Genomic DNA, 21,573 nt, shown 5'->3' with positions numbered 1-21,573 from the left:
CTCCCTGCGAACCGCTCGAGCGTCGACCGCAGCGGTCCGGCCGGGTCCTGGCATCCCCGTGGCTCCTTGGAACCTGGGCAAAGCTGGTCAACGCAGCCTGCCCTGCTGAGGAGAGCCTGACTGCCGGCACTGCGGTCCCCATTCCTCCGCATTCTTTGTTGATGCTCCAGTACAGAGTCACAGGATCATTCGACTTGGAAGAGACCTCTGACATCATCGAGTCCAACCTATAACCGAACACCACCTTGTCAACCAGACCAGAGCACTGAGTGCCATACCGCGTCGTTCCCTCAACACCTCCAGGAACGGGGACTTCCCCCTCCTCCCTGAACAGCCCCTCCCAAAGCCCTCCCTGTGTTCACAGGATTTAATGAAATGCTGCGAGCACACCTTCCCGCCCCAGGCTCCACCTGCTGTGCCGCCCCGCCCCGAAGGACACTTCAGAGGCGCTGAGGCCGTGGGACTCCGCTGAGGGGGAGGGCCGGGTCGCTCCCGCTGCGGAGCCCGCCTCGGGGTCGCGGCACCCCCGGCCCGGCCCCACTCCATTCCCAATGGCCAGGTAACTCCCTCCTCGCCTCTCTAACACCCATCAGCTACGGGCAGTACAGTGTTCCCGCTGGGATCTCACGGAGATATGCGAGGGGAAAGCGTCTGTCACCAAACCCGTCCAGTCACGTGTTTGCTCCAAGCTGTGTTCAAGCACAGCAGGTGCAGAGATGCCATCGCTCCCAGAGCGTATCCCTCTCCGGGAGCTGGCAGGCTCTCTACAGAGTCCCACCACATCAAAGCCACGAAGTCAGGAAATTGGATCTGCTCTCCCCCAGCTTTAAACAGGAGGAGCAGGCCACAGGTCTGACTCGGTAGAAGATCATCATAACACCAGAACGAGAAAAAAGGGAAGATAAAAGGGAAACAGTTCTAGCTAGAGTCCTATTTTCTGCTGACAGAAGTCAGGCACTGGCTGGCTGAAGGGCCAGAGAATGTAAGTCCAGCTTGTCCTGCAGGACAGGAAACTGCAGGAAGCAGGAGAAAGCCCTCATTGCTCTCTGAGCAAAAGTCCAGCATGAGCTAAACAAACAGTGTCTCAAACTGCTTTCCCAAGCTCAGACAGAAACCAGATTTAACCATTTAACAACCGTTTCCTCCCCACTGCACAGCAGAGTGCGCTATGATTTTGTCACACTTAGCTTACAGAAGTCATCACCACAACTGAATGTCAGACAGTGATAGCGGCACCTCACAAAGCTGACATATAAGAAATAAATTTAAAAAAAAGAAACAGCAAGAGGAATCAGATCTCTGAGTTTACTAGTCCCATACTTACATATCCAGTAGCCAGAAACACTGAAGGAAACACCTTCGTGAAAAAAGATGCACTTTGAAGGGTAAAGTCTGTTTACCCTCCTGCTCTTAGAGCTTTAAAGGATTTTCTGAACTCCTGCTCTCCAGCGTATTCACAACCAGCAATTTGTTCAACCTTACTGTATCTTCCGTGTGCTCTCATGCCACCAACAAATTAGTAATAAAAATACCAGGGAAAAGCCTTCCCAGACATCCAGGTGTGAATACCTGACCCTCCCCCAAAGCTGAAATCACACAGAAATTATTCTGATCACAAATATCTGCAACTGGCCAGGTTCCTTTAACAGCAAAGCCACCAGTGCAGAGCAAACACTGTGCATCTTGCAATTTCAGCTAAGGTGAGACATCTGTGACTAATGGACAGCACTGAGAGGAGAGCACTGATGGAAACCTCAAATGAGCTGTGGTCTTAACTCAGTGGTTCCAGCATCTTAATCATGACCAGTTTACAGAAGCGAACAGATAAAAGTGTGAAGTTCTTAATTCCATTATCCAGAGTGTAGGCTGGGAAACATAAGCGTGTATTAATAAATGTGTGCCCTGCATTCAGACTTCCCAGGAGAATTTAAATCAGGGACACTGAAAAGCAGATTTAAAGCAAAAGGAGAAAAATGAGAAAAAGGAAACACCAATTGTTTTACCTGCAAAATGTAACTAGCTGATGCAACTCACTTCAGCTAAAACCTAAGTGAAATTCAAGTAAAGATATGACATGGACAACGAGAATATCCAGATCAACATGAGAAACAAAGTTTGCAGAACACAGTTCCATTTCTTAGAGCATAAACCAACTGATGGCAGATGGATGTTGGGAAAGGCTCCTCAGGGAAGGCTGTGCCATAATTTCCTCCTTAATCTTCCTGCACCCTCTTTTGAAGCAGTTGCCTACAGGAAACTGGATTAAATACAGGCTCTGTCTAGATTTGCATTTCTGTTTGGGGTTGTATATAGGGAGCTTTAAGCAATTCACGGACAGTGCACATTTATCTTTAATAACGTGGTTGTTAAGCAGATTGCTAGAAAGCGAATATTGTGTATCAGTGTTGTCTCTGCTGTGGGAGACAACTTGCAAGACATTTAATGATACAGGAAGTGAATGTAAGCCACAGGTGGACAATGTAAGCACTGAAAAAATCCACTGGCTGAATTTGGTAAAGCATAAATGCAAAAGCAACAAAAAGGAAATAAAATCAGTTTTCTACAATCCGCTGAGAAACTTTGATGAATCTACCATGGCTGCAAGCCAGCCTTCCAGGCTGGAATTTGGTTCACTGGCACTTGAAAGTCATAGACTCTTACACTGAGTAACTCCAGGCAGGCTGCATAAACCCTCATTTAAGCTTTCACCAGTGCTGATAGCAACCAACTTTTTTATTAGGCAGTCCTGAAAGCAGAAGTCATGACATGGCAGCCATTCTGTCTGCCTCTGGTAGCTTGAGTAAGCACCAGGTGTTGTGTTTGCCACATTCATCCAGAGATGAACCTTGTAATAAGCAATAGAAATTCCTGATGTCATGTTCACTGACCTCAGGGCTGATCCATGGAAGACCATGCATGAACTGAGAACATGCAGATTACTAGAACTTAGGTCCTACATTTCTAATTGAAGGCAGACTACACAACTCCTCTGTCAGCCTGTTCTTTTAGTCACTCATCAGTTAAATGCAAATTCTTGTCCTCTTCATCAGGTGTATTTTTTAGCTGCTGACGAGCAAACTCCTCGAATACCAGCTCTGCTTTACTGCAATGGAAGAAACACAGGTCTTTCAAAACAACGTTACCCATTTTTTACCCCAGTAGACTAGAGGCAATGCATAGGAGGAAGAAGAGAAGCACAGAACAGACTGGTAATGTTTCCTTTGTCTCCAAAGGGATTTGGATCACATTCCCACAAGCATCATCTTCACTGGTGCTATTCTAGCTAACGTGAAAAGCAGTTGACTGAGCAAGTCAAGACACAAACTAAAGATGTTTTCATCTGTACTGAATCACATCCATTCCAGAGACAGCCTAGAGCCTGAAAGGGTCTCTGTCTAGGAATAAAATATGAAACCTTTCATCCTTATTCCTTCTATCTAAAATAGAGACACATGGTCTAACCTATTAAGTTCCTGAAACTTTGAGCTCCAGGGCATCAGCTGAACACAAACACACACCTCCTGGGTGTTTTTGTGCTGTGAGGTGAAACATGATCTCTTAATCTATCTTCACATGGTCAGTCACTGCTGTTTAACTCAGAGCAGTCATTTGTCAGGCCACAGTAACTTGATCACTTTGGATTTTAAGCTGGGGATTTTTTGACAATTTTGAGGAGTTTTTAAAAGAGTCAACGCACAAGTGCAGCTAGAATGTGAAATACTAAAAGAAACTTACCCATCCTTCCTTGCAGTCATCAGCATGCAGCAAAGGAGGAGAAAAGACACACTGGGTAGTCAGAACAGCAGATGCTAAAACATTTGCAAAATGTTTAATGCAAAAATGTACAGACTGACAAATCAGAGCAGTGACAAGAAGCAAGATTTGCAGCAGTATAAATAGAATTCCAAAAAGTCTCAAAATGTCCATACATATATCTGATGAGGTAAAACTTGATCTCCCAAATGGAAAAGCATTCCAGCAAAGCTGCCCAAGCCATCTGAAGGGCTGAGGAACAAAGACAGATTTTCCCATCTATGCTTTCTGGTGGTCACAGCTGTGGGAGATATCTGTGCACACACCTAGACTCCAAGATGACAGTGCTTGAGTACATGATGTCAGCTTTAACTGCTCTATGACTGTGATTGAAGAAGTAAGCTGATGAGAAGAAAATGCTCTTGTTCAATAAACATGAAGGTATTAAAATTAGAGGTAAAAGTACAGAGATACCTGAGGGATCTCTCATCAGGTGGGTTATGCCCTTTAAGGCAACACGCCTGATTTCAACTTGCCCTAAAAATAGTCTCAAGACCTTTGGCATTTGTGTTTCTTTAGTGGCATCTTTGCTAACCACACTATAACAAATCCTGCTTGCTAGCAGGATTCCTTGAAAGCTGTTTCAGCACAGCCTAAAATAAGCAGAACAGACTGTATTTGCTGGGATTTTACTGTTCTCACAGTTATTTTAGCAAGGCAAAGTCACTTCACTGGCTTACTTCTCATGGCTTTGAGTCAGGGAGCAAAGCACCCTTGTTCTACAGAAGTCAGCAGGGATCTGGGGCACTTCAGTGACTGGATAACTCACTACCTGGAGAATTCCTATCCACAACACACACTGCAATCAAGGGCAACCAAGTCGTTGCCCTTGCAAGAAGCACTGCTGGAAAAGTCAGCATTAAAAGCGTGCCAAATGGGGCCACTCCAGCCAAAATGCCACAAAGGATGGCTCATTTAAAGACACTCCTGATGGCATCTATCCAGACCAGGATGGTTTCCTCTACTCACAGAAGCCAAGATGAAGTGTGGAAAGTCTCAGGGCATGCATGCTTGATTGAAATGGATTTAAAATGAAACATTTAGAACTTCTAAAATTTCCAGTATATAAAGTATCATTCTCATTCAATTTTTCCTTCCATTTTTTGTTCTTTAGTCTGCTCTCTTTCCCCACTTGGAGATACTTTCAATACTGTGGGAACAGGGATATCGCTGATGTGGGTGAAGCTGAGTCAGATCCCCACCAATGCAATTTGAAACAGATTTTACAAAATGGAGTGAGAGGGGAATAAGTATTGTTTCAGTTCAGCATATACTTTACTGTCAGATAAATGATTACTGAGTTTATACATAGATAGTGTGGCAGCAGAGTAGTGGTTATAAATATACCTCAGATGGAAGATTACATTCCAAGATGCACTTCTTCACCTTCATGCTGCAACACTACCTCCAACGTGCTACAATTGCACCCTAACAGGAGTTTTTTGGCTGTCCTGCGGCTTATTTAACATTATAAGATTGAAAAATTCTAAGAAAATGGGTAGACTTTTGCTTCTTTTAATTAACATTCCGGCAGTTTTTTGAGGGCTGGGACGGGAGGGGGATTGATGAGGGTCCAGAATACCATCGTCCTCTCTGCAGAGGGTTTTCTGGAAACTTTTATTATGCAGCAACAGAAATTATTCAATATAGTTGAAGTCATAGCATATGGTAAATTTCATTATAAACTTGCTTTTAACCTCTTTTAACTTAATGGGGGAGAAAAGGAGAGTAGGTTTTGTTATTTTACAAGACATTCAATGCTTTAAAATTTCCTAATTTCCGAAAGTCACAATACCAAAATGGGGAACGTATTACTTTACCATTAGAGGGACAAAGCATTCCTGGGTTTCTTGAAAACAGCCCTTTTGTGCAAGTTTAACCAGGGAGCAGATAAATGACTATTTCTTGAATAATAGCCAAAACAAAGGCCAGTGTCCAAGACATAGACCCACAAGACGTAAAACATGAGGAGATGGGCAGGAAAACCCCAGACCAAAGAACTCATGCTGAAACCACAGCCTTGAGGAAAACGCAGCAGGAGCTTCTGGGCTAACTGCTGACTGGGAAAGGTCTTGGGAGCATGAAGAGACACAGCCCAGTTTGAATCTATCTTTAAAATAAACACATCCCTACACATTTTTTGTCAAGAGGCGGAATAGACAGACTATTAATAGACAGACTATTAATAGACAGACAGGCGGAATGTGACAGGAGCTACTTTGCCTAAAAATAGCCACATGTGAACCACATAGGTCCAAAACCAGTCACAAAACCAGCATACATGAAACATGCAAATCCTGGCCTACCAGAAGACGAAGAGAATCAAGTTATAAATAAACTCGGGGAAGGAAGGGTAGCAAGCTGTTTCTTTTCTGTCTCCTCCAGGCACAGGGAAGAAAGATCAAGCAATCTGCAATAGCCATGGACTGTGACAGACCTGCTGTTTGCTGAGTGATGAATGCTTCAAAGCTTGCTCACAGACCACTAGAGAGGGCAAAGGCATCAGCTGTGAAACAGAGCACACAACACTTGCTCACACTTGCCCTGGCTTGGCTCTGAAAAAATTAAATCATATTCTTGGGAAGCTTATGTTTCTGAAGTTCTATACTCAAGTCAGCCCTGTGTGATTAAATGCATTGATGCTACACATTTTACTTCTGCCATAAATCACCTTGGCTAGAGAAAAGGATATTCTCCCACTGCAAAACAAATCATAATATGTGGCATTTTTTATTTCCGCTCCAGCTTTAACTCCGTAAGATGGTTGCTCTGACTTCTTTCTGGTCTTCCAGCTATGCCCTAAGATAGCCAAGTGAGCAGGAAGGTGCAATAGGCAAACTGGTCACTGCTGACTCATCAGTAAAAACAAAAGGGAGTAGGAAAAGAGGATAAGGAATGATCTCAAAACTCCCTGTGAATGCACCCCTGCCCACACCCACTGCAGAGGCTGCTTAACAGGCCAACAAAGAAAAATTCCATCTTTTGGGACCTTTGAGAGTCTAAACACTGTTTATTGAAGCTCCATCTATGCAATCAAGTCTTGATTCACTTGATTCCAAATTAGATATTTCACTAATATCAATATTAGGTAATATTAAGTATTTCACTAATGAAACACATTATGTTTCTCAGAGTTCATGAGCTAAAGTGGTAGAATAAAAATTAAAAAGCCTGAGCCCACAACTGGGATAACTGAGGAAGCATAGTGCATTGAAAACTAACAGCCAATAAAACTGAAAAGCATTTTAGTTTACCAGCTTCATATGGAAGACTGTTTTATTCCCTGTAATAAGCTCAGACACCACATTCCAGCACAGTTTTCAAGTCAGCTATTCAGGCTTTGGAAAAATTTTCTGTTATGTTAGAGTATCTTTCTTTTAAAATAAAGCATTTATTTCCTGAGTTAACCATTTGGAGGGCTTTCCCATGGGATAGATCCTGAAACTACCTGCTTTTTTTTTTTCAGTTTATAAGAAATCTGGTATTTCCATCTGTACAGAATGCATGGACTGTAGCTGACACTTCTGACTGCATGCTCCTAGAGATTTTGATGTAGCAAACAATATGTGGGCCGTGCCTCTGGTAAGAGGATGTGCTGGGGAAGTGATCTGAGAAATACTGCAGCTCTCCATTTCCCTTGTAAAGTCACCTGCCCATATCTTTTTGAGTGTACTGTACAAAGGAGTACATCAGCCCTCCTTTGAAACAATCTTAGAAGGAAGAGTTGCCTGACTTCCATTTTTTCTCATACTACAAATGCTTCTGCCACAAGTATAAAGTAATAAAAAGGGGGTTGTAGCATTTTTAGCACCAAAAGCTCATGTAAAAAAAATTCACACCACTCTAAAAATGTAAAATTCTTTACAGTTGCCTAATCCTTTGGATGAGCCTTGTTAGAATTTTTCAAGCTTTCCTTGGTCTCCATGAAAGCTCCTGAGCTGCTCACAGGCACTACATGGCCCTCACCAGCGACACTCCTGGGATCACCAGTGCCATCCCAGCCCCTCACCACTTCTGTACCAAGAGAATGTGCTGGCACTGCTCACAGCAGGGGTCTTCCCAGGGCAAATGAGTTTCCTGTAGTGCAACTGTTACAGGAGAGATAAAACCTACCTTTGTCCACTCCAGCACATCCGTAATTAGCAAAGCTTGATTCCCAACCAGAACATAGGAATGTGGAGTGGATCACCAGCTCTCTTCTCATTGCTCACACTTGATTTGTCTAACAATTTCACACAGTAAGGACTCAAGTCACCCCATTCTAATGCTTCCAGTATAGAACAAAGCATCTGTCTCAGGATAACTCTTCTTACAGGTTCCACCATCACTTTACAGTTTCATGTTCTTAGAAACAGCAGCTTTAGGTCAGTTTGGGCACAAAGAGAAAAATAAAAAGAAAGAAATAGCAGCACAAAAGCAGCTATGGCTTTTGTTTGAAGCCCACAAAACTCTGTCACTGTATAGAGGGCAGGACAAGATGACTCATCTGTAACAGGCCCAGCATGGAAGGGCTGGTGTGTCTGGCAGTTGGAATGCTTCAGATACTGAACAGGAGTTTCTGATTAAGTGTGAGCACCTTGCTCACAGGGTCAGGAGCACATTGCAATCTCTGGTGCTCACTACTGGAGAACAGAGCCAGCCAGCGCCTGAGGATGTGGGAGGATGCTCCTGGCAGCCTGTGGTTTTGGCATCTGATACCAAGCCTCAAGATGCCTGTGGAAGGTTTGCTCCTTACACTATTATAGAGTTCCCCGACTTCTCTGTATAGACCTGACACTGAAGAGATGTTCCCCTTGGATCAGCACTGAATATGAAGGCCATGTCATGACATCACAGACACCAAGGCAAATGCCACATTAATCTAACAAAATCATTCAAATGACTCAAAAATCAAATGATTCAAAATTCAAATGATTCAACAAAATGATTCAAAAATCATCAGTAGTTTTATCACCTCTTCACTTTGCTTAAAAGTATTTTGCTTTGTACAATGCTCATGTGTGTTAGGTGTGGGTTGTTTGCTTATACTGCAGTCTGGCTGGGAATTGCTGACAGCTTCATGTAGGATATTTTGCACTATAGTCATGAGATTTAACTGTGCAGCGCTTCCTCAAACTCCTCTACTTTGAGCTGTGATTCCAGAGATGAAAGATGAAAAGGGAACATGACTCATTTCCACTTTCTCCCATCTTAGCATCCCTGCTCTTTGTTATTTAGTGCCTGGAGGTTGATACATACATACATACATACACACATATATATATACACACAAACACACAGAGCAGGTTCATACTGGAGTCTTGTAGACTCTGAAGGCTTTCTTGTAGCATAAATCACTCTAAGCCTTACCATGGTGAGATCTCACCAGAGCCTGTTAATGAACAAAGGCAAAAATCAGGTGTAACTGACCTGCTTGGTTCTTTTCATCAGGTTTGGGGTGCATGAGACGAAATGGCAGCTCTGTGCCCACTTCACTTTAGGGAGAAGAGAGAATGCATCAGGATCCACAGCTCCACATGCACACCTGGTTCAGCCTCCTTTCCCCCTCAGGCCAGCCTGAGTCCTCAGCTCCAGCTTCACCCATTCCTTCATATTTTTCTAATCATAATTTTTCCCTCAAAAAAAGTTAAGCTTCAATTTCTCCATATATATCCCAGGCATATCCACTTTCATAGACTGGGTTTATTATGTACTGAATGTACTTGCATGTATATAAAATCAAAATATATTTTTGTAATTGCTTCATTTTCACTGCTGAACGACAAACTTCTTGCTTTTAATAGCTTAAGGGATAGTTACTTTTTTAAGGAGATGGGAACGGGAATAAGAAAGAGAATAAAAAGATGCTAACAACCAGGACTGCATTGTCTGAAAAGGCAGATGAGATTTACCTGGAAGTGAGGTCTCCCAGCATGCTACAAAAGAAAACAAGGAGAAAAACTAAGCATATTTAATGCCTTTCCATTTTGGTGCTCCAGCAACTGCTGTTTTATGGGTGGACTACTGAAATCACTTTTTCCTCATACACTGTTCTCTACTTGCCACAAATTCAACTGAACTTGTTTTTTAAAAACGTAGCTTTAATTTTCCATGCCATTCCCATGGAGAAAGAGTCTAAGTTTTTGAACTTCTGATCAAGTGTTGGGCGTGGCCCCTTTTCTAAGAGCCAGAAGACAAATGGATGACCATAGAAGGCAGTAGGCATTTTATCACACTTTAGGCAAATCTTTGATGCATTTTTGTACTAGAAAGGACAAATGAATGCAATAGAAATGCAAACAGTGACCAGCATCAACCAGCAGTGACCAGTGAGAGTCAATATCCTTGCCCTTTTTTGCACTGTATCCTGGAACTAGCTCATGTTGATAACATCAGCTTTACCCAGAAAGCTGGCCGAGTACAGAACCTGAGCTGCAGTATTTATGACTCTCAGGCAGATGTTTTCACCTTCTGCTCTGGGAGCAGAGCAATGCCAACATAAAGGTTCACACAAAGTTTCATTTCACTTTCCACAAAATAGGTTATGGCTTTGAAACCAAAAATTGCAATGCAAACCAGAGGGTCCTACTTCAGTCATAAAGTTATATGGTATCTAAGGAGAGTAATACAAACCCTTTGGCTCAGGACAAGTTCTATGGATAGGCCAAGATTGATTTCCAAGTAATTTATGCTTCCTAGCCTCATGTCCTATGGCATGGAACCTTTCTCTTGGGGTGGACTGTTCTGCTCTCTACCCACCCATCAATGACATTAACACACTCTCCTTCCTTAACTCCATGCAGATGTAGCCAAAAGTGTGTTACACTTACCCTGGAACAGTGAGCTTCACTTTGACCTTGTAGGAAACCAGAATCCCCATCACTGTCTTGTCTATTCCATCCTTAATACTGCCGGAGAAAACAGAGAGTAGTGTGAGGTGGCACAGCAACATAGCAACAAGACAGCCTGGAGCAAGAACTAGGGGAGCATCCTGAAAGTGGGAGAGCAGGCAAGCCTCAGGTACAGCCAACATCTCTCCAGATCTGTGGTCATTGTTCACCCTGAATGAACAAGATGGGGTAAGTAATGCTGCTACCTGTACCCATGTGGGCACACCTTTATAAAATCCTGAGACAAGTGTCTCCTCCATCCTCCTCTCTTCTCTATAACTCTCCCACTACCTGGGACTATTTAAATTTCCACTCACATAGTACTAGAAGCCAAGTTGGTATCCTCATCCTTCAGTTTTCCATCCAGAGCTATTTCCCGTGTCTCCCGGTTATTTGCAAGCAAGGGCAAAAGTGTCAGTGTCTTGGTCAGGCTGCTGTTGGGCTGCACCTTTTCCCTGAAAATAAGAATGGAAGTGATACGCTCTGATTTGTTACACACCCAACTAGGAGAACTTCAAAACAGATTACAAAGCTGCCCAAAAGGAGAGGAATTTATCTGTCCAAATTCAGTCGTCAACGATGCAGATGTATACCTCTAATCTAGTCAGCAAAATTCCCTTTAAAATCAGCAGAGAAAAACAAGCACTTAGAGAAAATGCTTAATTTCACATTAAGGCAGAAAAGTAGGTCAAAACCACAGAATAATAGAATAGTTTAGGTTGGTGTCTCGGATTGATGTTATGATAATCCTTTATCCCCTGTCATTGGTTTATATGCTCAAGAAAAATGTGTGGTCCTGTCGCTTTAACTATATTCATGCTGCAGAGAGAAACGCGGGTTGTTTTGAAAACTTTTTCCCCGAGCCTCGCTTCGGGGGAGGATTCTTGGCTCGGCAGAGACTGCGCGCTGGACGGCGGTCGGAGTGAGCTCTGTTCCGGTTCTTTTTTTTCTTTTTCTTCTCTTTTTTTTTTTCCTCGTTTGGACCCCTTTTCTTCAATCTGCTTTGTCACCCGGAGACCCAAGAGGGCCAGAGGACAGCAGAGCTCTCAGGGAGCTCCACCCGGCCCCGGGGCGGGGCGAGGAGGAGAGGGGCTGCGTCTGAGGGAAAGAACTTTTTAATCAGGTTGAATAACTCCTTTTCACCTTGGTTTTCCCCTTCCCCTGTGCCTTGTAGGGCACTCTGCGTGGTTTTGTTAAATAAATAGTTTTTTCTTCACTTCCATCTAAGCGGTTCTGTTGTGGGTGGGGGAGAGGGTCTCGGGGCCCTTCGCTCTCGGAGGAGAGAGAGTTTTATCATTAACCCGGGACAGTTGGAAAACCCCTTTAAGATTATCAAGTCCACTGCAAGCACTGCCAAAGCCACCAGTGAACTGTCCCCAAGTGTCACATCTATTTTTCCTAATATCCAACCTACATCTTCTTGGGTGCAACTTGAGGCCACTTCCTCTGTGCTGCAGACCTCTGAATTTGGACAAAATGAATCCTAGCTGAGAATACCAATAGTGAACACAAAACATGCATAAACTACAGAGCAGAACACCAGACAAATATAAAGTATCTGGGTGTGCCCAACCCTCCTCACAGCGTGAGGTTAAGAGCTGCACTGCCAGTGGTGAAAAAAGCAAGTGGTTCTCCATAACTTCAACAGGCTCAAGGTTTCCATGGGCTTTTTCAGGCCAGAAGGAACGAAATGAAATGCTTTTGCTCAAGCAAGGGTGTCCATGACTTCCACTCAAAAAGCAGCACCTTTCAGGGAAGTGTTGCATCTCTATTTAAAAATTTCCAGCAATGGGGAACCTTCTGCTGCCCCTGCTAAACTTGTCTGGTAGGTAATTACTCTTCAAACGTTTTCTGCAACCTCCCCAATCCCTGAAAAAACGTGAGGATCCCTGCTGCTCTGTGAAAAGGGGACTAGCTGCATCCAGAGTGTACGAGTAGTGGGGCACACGTGAGGTAAGAGGAGACAGCATGGTAACAGCAGGAGATTGCCAGACGGTAATTTTGAGAACTTCCCATAACTGATGATGAGGGTAATTAAAAGGGTATGAAAGAGGAGGAGCATTCACTCACTGTGCTTCCTCAGCAGCCACCACTTTGGTATAGAAGTCACTGGAGTACAGCACCACATTGGCCACCTGCTCCACTGAGAGATAAAGGAGAAAGCAGACACTTAGGTGTATGCACACACCACAAACAATACAGTTGCTTCCCAAGTCTCAGGAATGGGAAACATGATGAAGACAGCAGAAAACCCCATTTATTTAGAGCCTGAAGGAACCACCAGGTCAGATAGCCTGACCTGGATAGAGACCAACAGCACACCAATGGCCAAAGTCTGTCTTCCCTGAAAGGTACTTGGCCTTGATTTGGAGACAACAGAAAGTCAATAACCCATAGTTTCTCTTGGGATCCTCTCTTTCCATTATAAACATGTCCCTCTACCTTCTCTGTTTAGGTCTGCATTTATCTCTGGTCTTGATGTCTCTTGTGGGCCTACAGCCCATGCATGTGCATTCAGGAGACAGTATCAGCACAGACTGTGGTCAAGAGCCTGTGGTAACAAATGGCATATATTCTCGAATCCGAAACAAAAACACCGAGGTAATTCTGACTGAAACACTGATAAGGAGAGAATCTGGGATCAACAAGGTCTTTAAGCCTAACAGAGGTATATCAGCCTAAAAATATTTGGGAACCACAGTACATCCCAGACTAGCACTGAAACAGCTTTCTCTCCTACAGTTCTGTAGGAGCATCAGCCACTTTGTTCCCTCCATGCCTTCTCTTCTCCATCCTTTGTCTTTCAGATTGTCTTCCTCAGCTCTGCAGCTTGTGGAATGAAAACATGTAGTGCGACAGATAAAACATGGGTACAGCACTGAAACTCAGCCTCTGCTGTCAGCTTCTTTAGGAGGAATGCTGACAGAGTGGCTGTTTCTCACACTGCCAGAGGTTTCTGGAACACCAGGCAAAGCTGTATGTGATCTACGCACATTCACAGTTAGCAGGAGTATCGCACTGACATAGAGCCCTTCCCACTGACCTCTCAAAAGGGTGGATTTTCCCCCACTTTTCCCACACTTGCATTGCCCACTGCAGGTGCCAGACCCTTTCTCTTTTTCTAGAGGGGACAATCTGGTGCCTGAAATTAAAGCATACAAGTAACCACAAGTCAGGAAAAAGGCTGCAGTGCTTCACTTGATGAACAGCAAAGAAACAGCAGCACACAGTAGGGAGGAACAAATTCCTGACATCCCCAATTGCCTTCTTAAACTGTTACAAGCACTAAATTCTGGCTCTCTTTCAGTCCTATTGTGCTCAAAGAATCCCAAACAACAGTAAAAACATACCCTGGACTTTGATCTTCTTCACTGTTCTCTCCGTGCTGTTATTGATGGTGACAGTGACTGGAATGGGCTCACCATGGTAGTATACCTAGAAGGAATGTGATGCTCAGAAATCCAGCCAGAAGATTTCTTCCAAGCCCTAAACACCTCTAGTTCCCCCAGATTACACCTCACAGAGGCCAGATAGGGGAAGATGATCCCTCCCAGTGATTCATGACCATTCTTCAAGGACTTCAAATGTGTTTGGTAACAGGGTTGCAGCCACCCCTAGCAGTAGCCACTGACAGAAATTACATTAGAGCCCTTGAGTGCTGGGACAACTCAGTCTCAGTTAAGAAAGCAGCAAAATGCCCACTGGCCTGCAGATACCATGATGTCCCCAGCCCCGGGGCAAATACCCCCTCACCTCTTTACTGAGGCAAGCTTTCAGGTGCAGGGGCTTGTTGGACATGAAGAACTGCCAGGTGCTCTCCGCACAAGGCTGGGGTCCCAGCTTCTCTGGAGCATACTGTACCTTGCGGATCAGCAGACGAGCAGAGTTCCTGGGGAGCAGCAGAGGACAACATGGTGACACCTGGTGCTTGGCAGGTGCCAAGCATTCCCATGTGCTCACACCAAAGAAGTCACTGACAAGGAGGGCGTAAAGCTGAACAAACAACCAAGGTGCATCACTGGATCACTCATCCCCTTTAAGGTAAAGCTGAAGAGAGACACATGTTCTGATACCTCTTATAGAGTCTCTCTTCTACATTTTCTGTTGAGAAAGCTTTCACCTCAAAGTCCACCCCACAAGTCTGCCAGAGAGAGAGAGAGAGAGAGAGAGAACAGCTGTGAAATCAGGGTCAGAAGACAGGAACATCTGCAGATGTTTCAGTATCTTTCTGCACACCAGAACTTGGCAGACTCCTGCCAGCTCCAAATTCTTCTGGCCTCCCACCATTGTCATAGACATCCCTGACAACTGATGTTGGCACATCCACCTGTTCCATGGTGCTTCTGATAAATGAGGCTTGATCCCAGCCTCTGAAATATGACATCCCTACTCCTGAAAGGCTTCCTGTGAGAGCAGGTCACATCATAAGACTGACCAATGTGCAATGCTCTCTGGCCTGCCCTGGGTTTCTGAACTGAATTTCTGAGTTGGCTTTGTAATGCCGATACCAGAATCTAAGGAGTGGAAATTATTAGGCCAAGCTAACCTTTGCTTTAACTGGTTTATAGCACTGTGGGACACCTGTGTGAGTGCCACATAACTTTCTACAGAGACCGTTTTGCTAGAATATCATTCCCTGGCATAAAACACAGCTCATCCATTTTCCATTATATTCTATGATACTCATCCCACCTTGCCTGGCTGATTACCTACTTCTGCTGTCCAGACAAGCACCCAGTCAAGTATAAAAATATTATTTTTAACAGTATCAGAAATCTTGCAGAACATGTCATTATTTAGTGACTTTTACTCCACTGTGTTTTTTCTGTTTACACATATGTACAAGCTGCTCTTCTCTGCAATTAATTCAGAGCAGGTCTTAATACATGTTATTTATAGCAATCCATGAGATTTTAAGCACTCAAGTCTCCTTTTCTTTCATGTAGCCTCACAGCCACAATCATTTTATGTGCAGCCAACCCACAAATCATGTGGTAGTCTTAAGGAAGCTACAGCACTGCGGATTTTGTAGTCTTGCTATTCGTCTGCAATCCCTTTCTTATTTTGAGGACTTCAGCTCCAGCTCTGTGACACACACTTGTTCTTAGTTCTTGGCATTTGTGGCATAGCACAGTAAAATCAGTATCACATTCTCCTGCTACCAAGCTAGACAAATTCACATGACTTTTGTCCATTTGACTTTCCTTAAGCACAACAGGCACAAGTGTCCCACTGGTCTCACCTTATCAACATCATGAGGTCCAGGCTGCAGACAGACTGAGCAAGGCAAGTAATCTGGAAACTGTGGGAGGAAGAAGAGAAAATGCCCCAAAGCACCAGTACACAGACGTTTTTGGTAACATACTACTCACAAAAGCAGTCCTGAAGACAAAGGGTCACTCATTGTAATGCAGTAATCCTTTGGAATTCTGGCTAGTATACTTGTATGAACAAAGCCTTCTCCTCCAAAAGATACTTTAACAGTCAAGAAAGAATCAAAAAAAAGTCCATGCACAACCTGCATCTTCCTCAGGAACACTAAGGCAGACGTGTGACTGACAGTACTGAAAGGACTTCCTGTTAGACTTTGGCAGTCAGCTGTCATTTGCTGACAACATCTGGTAAAGAGCTTTCCATCTGCTTATTTGATCCACAAAGTTTTTAACAGAAAAAGATTTGGCACTGGGGTAATGGTATGAAGTATTTCAGTCCCTCAGGAAAGGGAAGGCAAGGGTGTATGAGGCTGTTGCTAGCATACAGCCATTGCAATTTCCCTTGCCTTTTCAAAGAAAACACTTTTCACATTGCTGTGATCACTGCACAGTTAGGATCTTCTTGGATCTTCTTGCACTTTATCTCTCAGGATTGCAAGAAGAAAACCATCTGTCACTTGAAATTGGAACTTGCAGAACATGAATTCACTATTAATCCCCATCTTCAGCCCATCACCAGGCCTCAACAGCCTCGTTAAGTACAGACAAGAAGAGAATCAGAGGCTCTTCTGAGATACTTACTGTAAAGAAAAAGGGATAAGCATTTTCCCCCAACTTCTTCAACAGAGATTCCTGCAAGTGGGTGAGAGACTCTGGCTTGTCAGCAGGTGGGTACACCTGGACCCTGGAGAAGAACAGGTCCCGGCGGAAGGTGAGGCCAATGACATCTATGTCTTCCTGGCCATAGCGGAATGCGCAAGTGAAAGACACATACACTGGGAAGAAGCACAGGACAGGTGACACATGCAGCAGGATAACAGTGCAGCCAGGCTGGGATGGGGACATCTCCTGCACTAGGGAGACATGGAAACTCATTTTAACACTTGCATAAGCCAGTTAGTAGTTATCCCATGTGTAATAACAGACATTACATTGATAAGAAGCCCATTAATGGGAAGAGAGTTACATTTGTATGCTTAAAAGAATAAAAAGGTTCTACCTCAGCATCTCACTCAGAAAGACAATTAACAATTTCTGAGATACACATTGCATAAAACCTCAAACCTTTTTTCCCCTCAATAATAGCAGGATCCACCAATACAACACCATCTGAAAGAGGAAAAAAATCAAGATTAACAGAGGATAAGCAGGGTTGAAAGCAGGAAGGGGAGCATATAACCTTTCAGACTTACCTACAGGTTCCACATTCCCTATGTTGTCAATGAAGTCCCGCTTTCCCAGGTATATGGTCAGCTGTGGGAAGAGGATGACCACAGTTGAACTATGTTTGTGGTTGTATGCTGAGGGAAGGGGGACACACACACATCAGAGAGATATAAAACTTGCAGAGATCAGAAAAATTCCATTTAAAATGGAATATTTAATTTTTTTCCAGCAAACATGCAACCCCCACCAGACTCAACAGGATTATTGACATGCTTCAAGACATTAGAACTGAAAACCTGATCTAGACTAGCTCCTAAAGGTACAACAAAAATATGGGACAAAGAAGTGTAGATTGAAAGATTTTTGGTGCTATCGGATTGGAAAGACAATGAATCAGCTTTGTTTTAAGCATTTACCAGCAGAAGTACAACCCAAGAGGAGAGTGAGGTGAGCTACCTTCCTCTGGTATTATAACACATGAAAAGCTTATAACACTAAGAGCTCTTTACATCATCTCCTCAGACTTAGTTCTAAATATGGTTCAAGGTCCTTCTTCAGAAAAAAGATAAAGAGGACAGGAAAGAGCTTTCTAGTAAGGTTACAGTCTGACTACAGGTAAAACTCAAACCTAAATAAGCCCATTATTACAGTACTCACAGCTTTGTCACGGGTGCTTTTTTTGAAGACAACTTGTTTTTGAGTAGAACAAGTATTCTTCCCACCCATCACAGTCTTTTGAGACTCAGGGCAGCTCATGGTCAAAGATGGGGATGTGACTGTGGGTGAGTGAAGCTTTTCTGCTCCAAAATGTCCTGCCCTAAATGTCTGGGAAAAATAGGTGGATGAGATAAAAGCAGTGAGTAAAGCACTGTACTCCTGTGCTGTTTCAGAACCCCTCATACATCCAAATGGTGGCTCTGTCTAAAAGCTACCAAGGTGGTTTGTGATGATTGATAAGGAGTCCGACCAACCCCCAAACGAGAACTCATCAGTACTGCTGCATTTTCCTCAACCAGAACTCAGTGCAACCCATTATGGGCAGAGTAGCACTGATCTCAAACCAGAATGGACCTTAAGAATAGAACAGTCCAGCCACCTGCCCAGAAAGGCAACAAACTTAGGGGTAGAGAACAGCTTGCACCTGAGAGATAAAAAACAGATGGAATAAAAATTATTCAGGAGGAAAAAAAAGAGGAGGGGGAGAAAAGGGGGAAAAAGAAGAGAAGGGGGAAATAGAGGAGAAGGGGTAGAAAAAAGAAGAGAAGGGAGAAAGGGGAGACCACAAGGACACAAGAGATATTCATTTTGCTGTAACTCATAAAATAGCATCCAGTTAATGACTAGACATTAAATTCAAAATAAGGCGAAGCATTTCCCCAGTTAACAGAAGATTCAAGGTGGCTCTGAAAATCACCAATTTAAATTAAACCACAGGATTAGACACATTCACAGAAAAGAAAGATTTTGGCAGCTGTTTGACAATGATCCAGAAGCACCCTTAACCCTGTAAGGCTCCGAGGCAGAGAAGCAGCATCAGGAAGGGATGATGCCACATGTGCCCACTCCTCACCATCAGAGCTGTGTGAATGAGAGCTCTGTGTTAGACAGACCCTGGCTCTGAAGGTGTATGACTGTCCTTGCAGTTTGCTCCTATTCTATTTCTCAGCTTGCTTTCCCATTTTAAAACTGCTTCAAGAGTAAAACAGTTTCTAGCACCTATTTGCAGACAACAAACCATAGAAAAAGGAAATACTTGGCTTCTTGGAAAGCTGGAAAGAATGCAAGACATTATAAACAGACCATACACATGTAAGCATGTCTATCTTTATGAAGTAGGTTTTTCAAGCCCAGACCAGTAGTTGTTGCTGACTAGACATGCTACTCATGCTGTTGAGTCAAAGAAACACATCAGCAAATAATATTACATACCTTGCTGTGTTCCAAATGGCACAGGAGTTCCACCGTGATGGGAACTTCTAAATTACCGAAGAAAGATGAGTTTTCCAAGGCAGCTGTGTCCTATGCTTCTTTGCATCTACCAAAGGGAATGACTGCTCTCTTCACAAACAAGGAAGACAATTTGTAGGGGATTTGAAAGCTTGTCTCTAGTTGCATCCATCCAGGATTTCAAGCATTAATCCTTCTCCAAGAGCAAACATTGTACCTGGACTAAGATTCAACTGGAAACTGTTGAAGTCAGCAACATAAGGCCTTACCTAAGGACACTCAGTCAGTGAAGAGGTCTGCAATGTCCTACTCACATGTTTTGCAAAGACTACAGACTTATGTAGCACAAGACAGCTACTGAAAGCAGCTTTATTTATTCTAAAGCTCTATCTCCTCCTTCCTAGGGCTGCAAGACATGCAGCCTGGTAAGAAACTGAACAAAGAGCCATTTATGAAAAAGTTTATAAAACACTCAAATTCCATTTTGATGGATTGTCACACACTGAGAACAATGCATTACTCTCATGATCACTAAGCAATTTACATATTACTGCTTCAACAGCATCCAACTGACATGCTGATGCAAAACACTACACTGCTGACTTGTACAACCCCCTCCTCAATTTACTTATAAAGGCACAACATCCAGGATTTAAGAAACACAGGTATTTCAATTAACTTTAGCTTTTCTGTTAATTAATCTTTCAAGAGTAGTTTTCCCCCCACCAATGAATTTGGCCCTGGGGTTTTGCACAACACTATGTATAACTTTGGCTTGCGAGCTGCAGGAACAGCTGCAGCTTTCCTCTGGCTGCATCTGTTCATTTGATTACAAGGACCACATGATATCCTCCTGTCCACTTGCCAGCTGAACAGCTCCCTCCTGCTCAAGCAATCTTTCAGTCACAAACCAAGCTTGTTTTTCACAAACTATCACTGACATTTGCCTGAGTATAGTGGCCTGGGTTACACAAATTATTCCAAAAACTGAATGACAGAACCAGCGTTACTCAGCTCTTTCAGGCTTCCAGCAACATTTTATTAACTGGAGGTGGAATATTTGGAGAGCTAATCACTACTCTAATCAACTCTGGCCAACACAAACCAGCCAGGCTGGAACAACAGAAATTCACATTTGCCTGTGCTGCAGAAGGAAAGTCAGGTCCTGACAGTAGGAGTATGGAAGAAACCCCAGACATGTTCTACTCAGTCACACTTTGCAAAAACAAAAGGGAGGAAGCTGGTTTTGTAGAAGTCTGTGCTGTAGCCACTGCAGGGTTATTAGTCCTCCAAGAGAGGATTAGCATTCCTGTTGGTACATTTGCCATTGCAAACATTGTCAGGGGATCTTGGAAGCAGCTTCTCCCTAACACATGTTCCTAGTGCACCCTAAATCCAGAGAAAGATGCCCAAACCACCCCCAAAACCACTTGCAGGGCAGCTCCACCTCTGGCAGCAAAACTGCTACAGCCACCTCTGCACTGCTGGTACCTTCACTTGCTCTTCTTCTCTCTGCAGGCTGAAGCAGAAAAGGAGGCAATAGAAGAAATCAAAATGTAGGAAAAAAGTTAAAATTGCTCACTAGAATTGCTTACATACCTTGTGGTGCTAAGGAACTTTAATCTAAAATGCTTAAGGACTTAGCTAGCTGGCCATTATCCTTCATTATTAACCTGCTTCATAACAGCATCAATGGGCCAAACAAAACCCTTTGTGTAAGATGTGTCTATGCTGTAGAAAAACACAAGTGTAGCAGCCTAAATTATAAACATCCTAAACCCATTCTGATCCTACTCAGCAGACCCTGCAGTTTCTTTTATGCTAATCTCCCAATAATCTTTCATCATGCTGATTTGCCAATTTGTGATCTGCTTTCCTGCAGTAACCAAGGTCACCTGGACTCGTGGCAGGTGCCTTTTCAAGGACCATCTGCCACTGCAACAGGCAGAAGAAAAAATATCTTCCTTTAAAAGCCTTTAGAAACTGTTCAGAATGCCCAACTTTTTATTTTTGCTACAGTTCCTACTTCCATGAGCTGGATAGAAGCTTATTTTCTTATGAAAAAAGGAGGGCGGCCAGTGATGGCTCTTAGTTATTAAATTTGTACATTGAAGAGCTGAAGACTTTGCTTCATTACTCTGAAGCTGGAACCAGAGCAACATCTTCAACAAGGGTTTTTGTGTTTTTAAAGAAATGTGCAACTCCTATTCCTGACTTTAAAATTTGACAAGGTAGCAGCTGAAGTCTCGCAGCGGAAAAAGCCACCTATTTTCACCAGTGTTTGAACTACAGATCCTGATTTCCTCAGTTCAGTAGTTTATCTAAAACATCCAAGAACACATCAA

The 21,573-nt window shown here is 43.4% G+C and overlaps 1 protein-coding gene across 1 annotated transcript; it reads right to left on the bottom strand.

The window, feature by feature from the left end:
• Positions 1–2,333: 2,333 nt before the first annotated feature.
• On the bottom strand, positions 2,334–19,570 carry SAG (S-antigen visual arrestin). The gene is given in 17 exon segments (XM_085070076.1): positions 2,334–3,146; positions 3,149–3,207; positions 3,209–3,283; positions 9,179–9,184; positions 9,219–9,287; positions 9,705–9,728; positions 10,623–10,700; positions 11,000–11,137; positions 12,753–12,825; positions 14,033–14,117; positions 14,436–14,571; positions 14,756–14,823; positions 15,925–15,984; positions 16,697–16,890; positions 17,180–17,224; positions 17,308–17,368; positions 17,939–19,570. Coding segments are annotated over 17 exon segments (1,551 nt in total). The 5' UTR covers positions 18,182–19,570; the 3' UTR covers positions 2,334–3,009.
• Between the last annotated feature and the right edge of the window lie 2,003 nt (positions 19,571–21,573).

The sequence above is a fragment of the Lichenostomus cassidix genome, chromosome 9 (genome assembly GCF_008360975.1).
Source record: "Lichenostomus cassidix isolate B80296 chromosome 9, HeHo_3.0, whole genome shotgun sequence".
Classification (NCBI taxonomy): domain Eukaryota; kingdom Metazoa; phylum Chordata; class Aves; order Passeriformes; family Meliphagidae; genus Lichenostomus; species Lichenostomus cassidix.
This window is presented reverse-complemented; position numbering and strand designations above follow the sequence as displayed.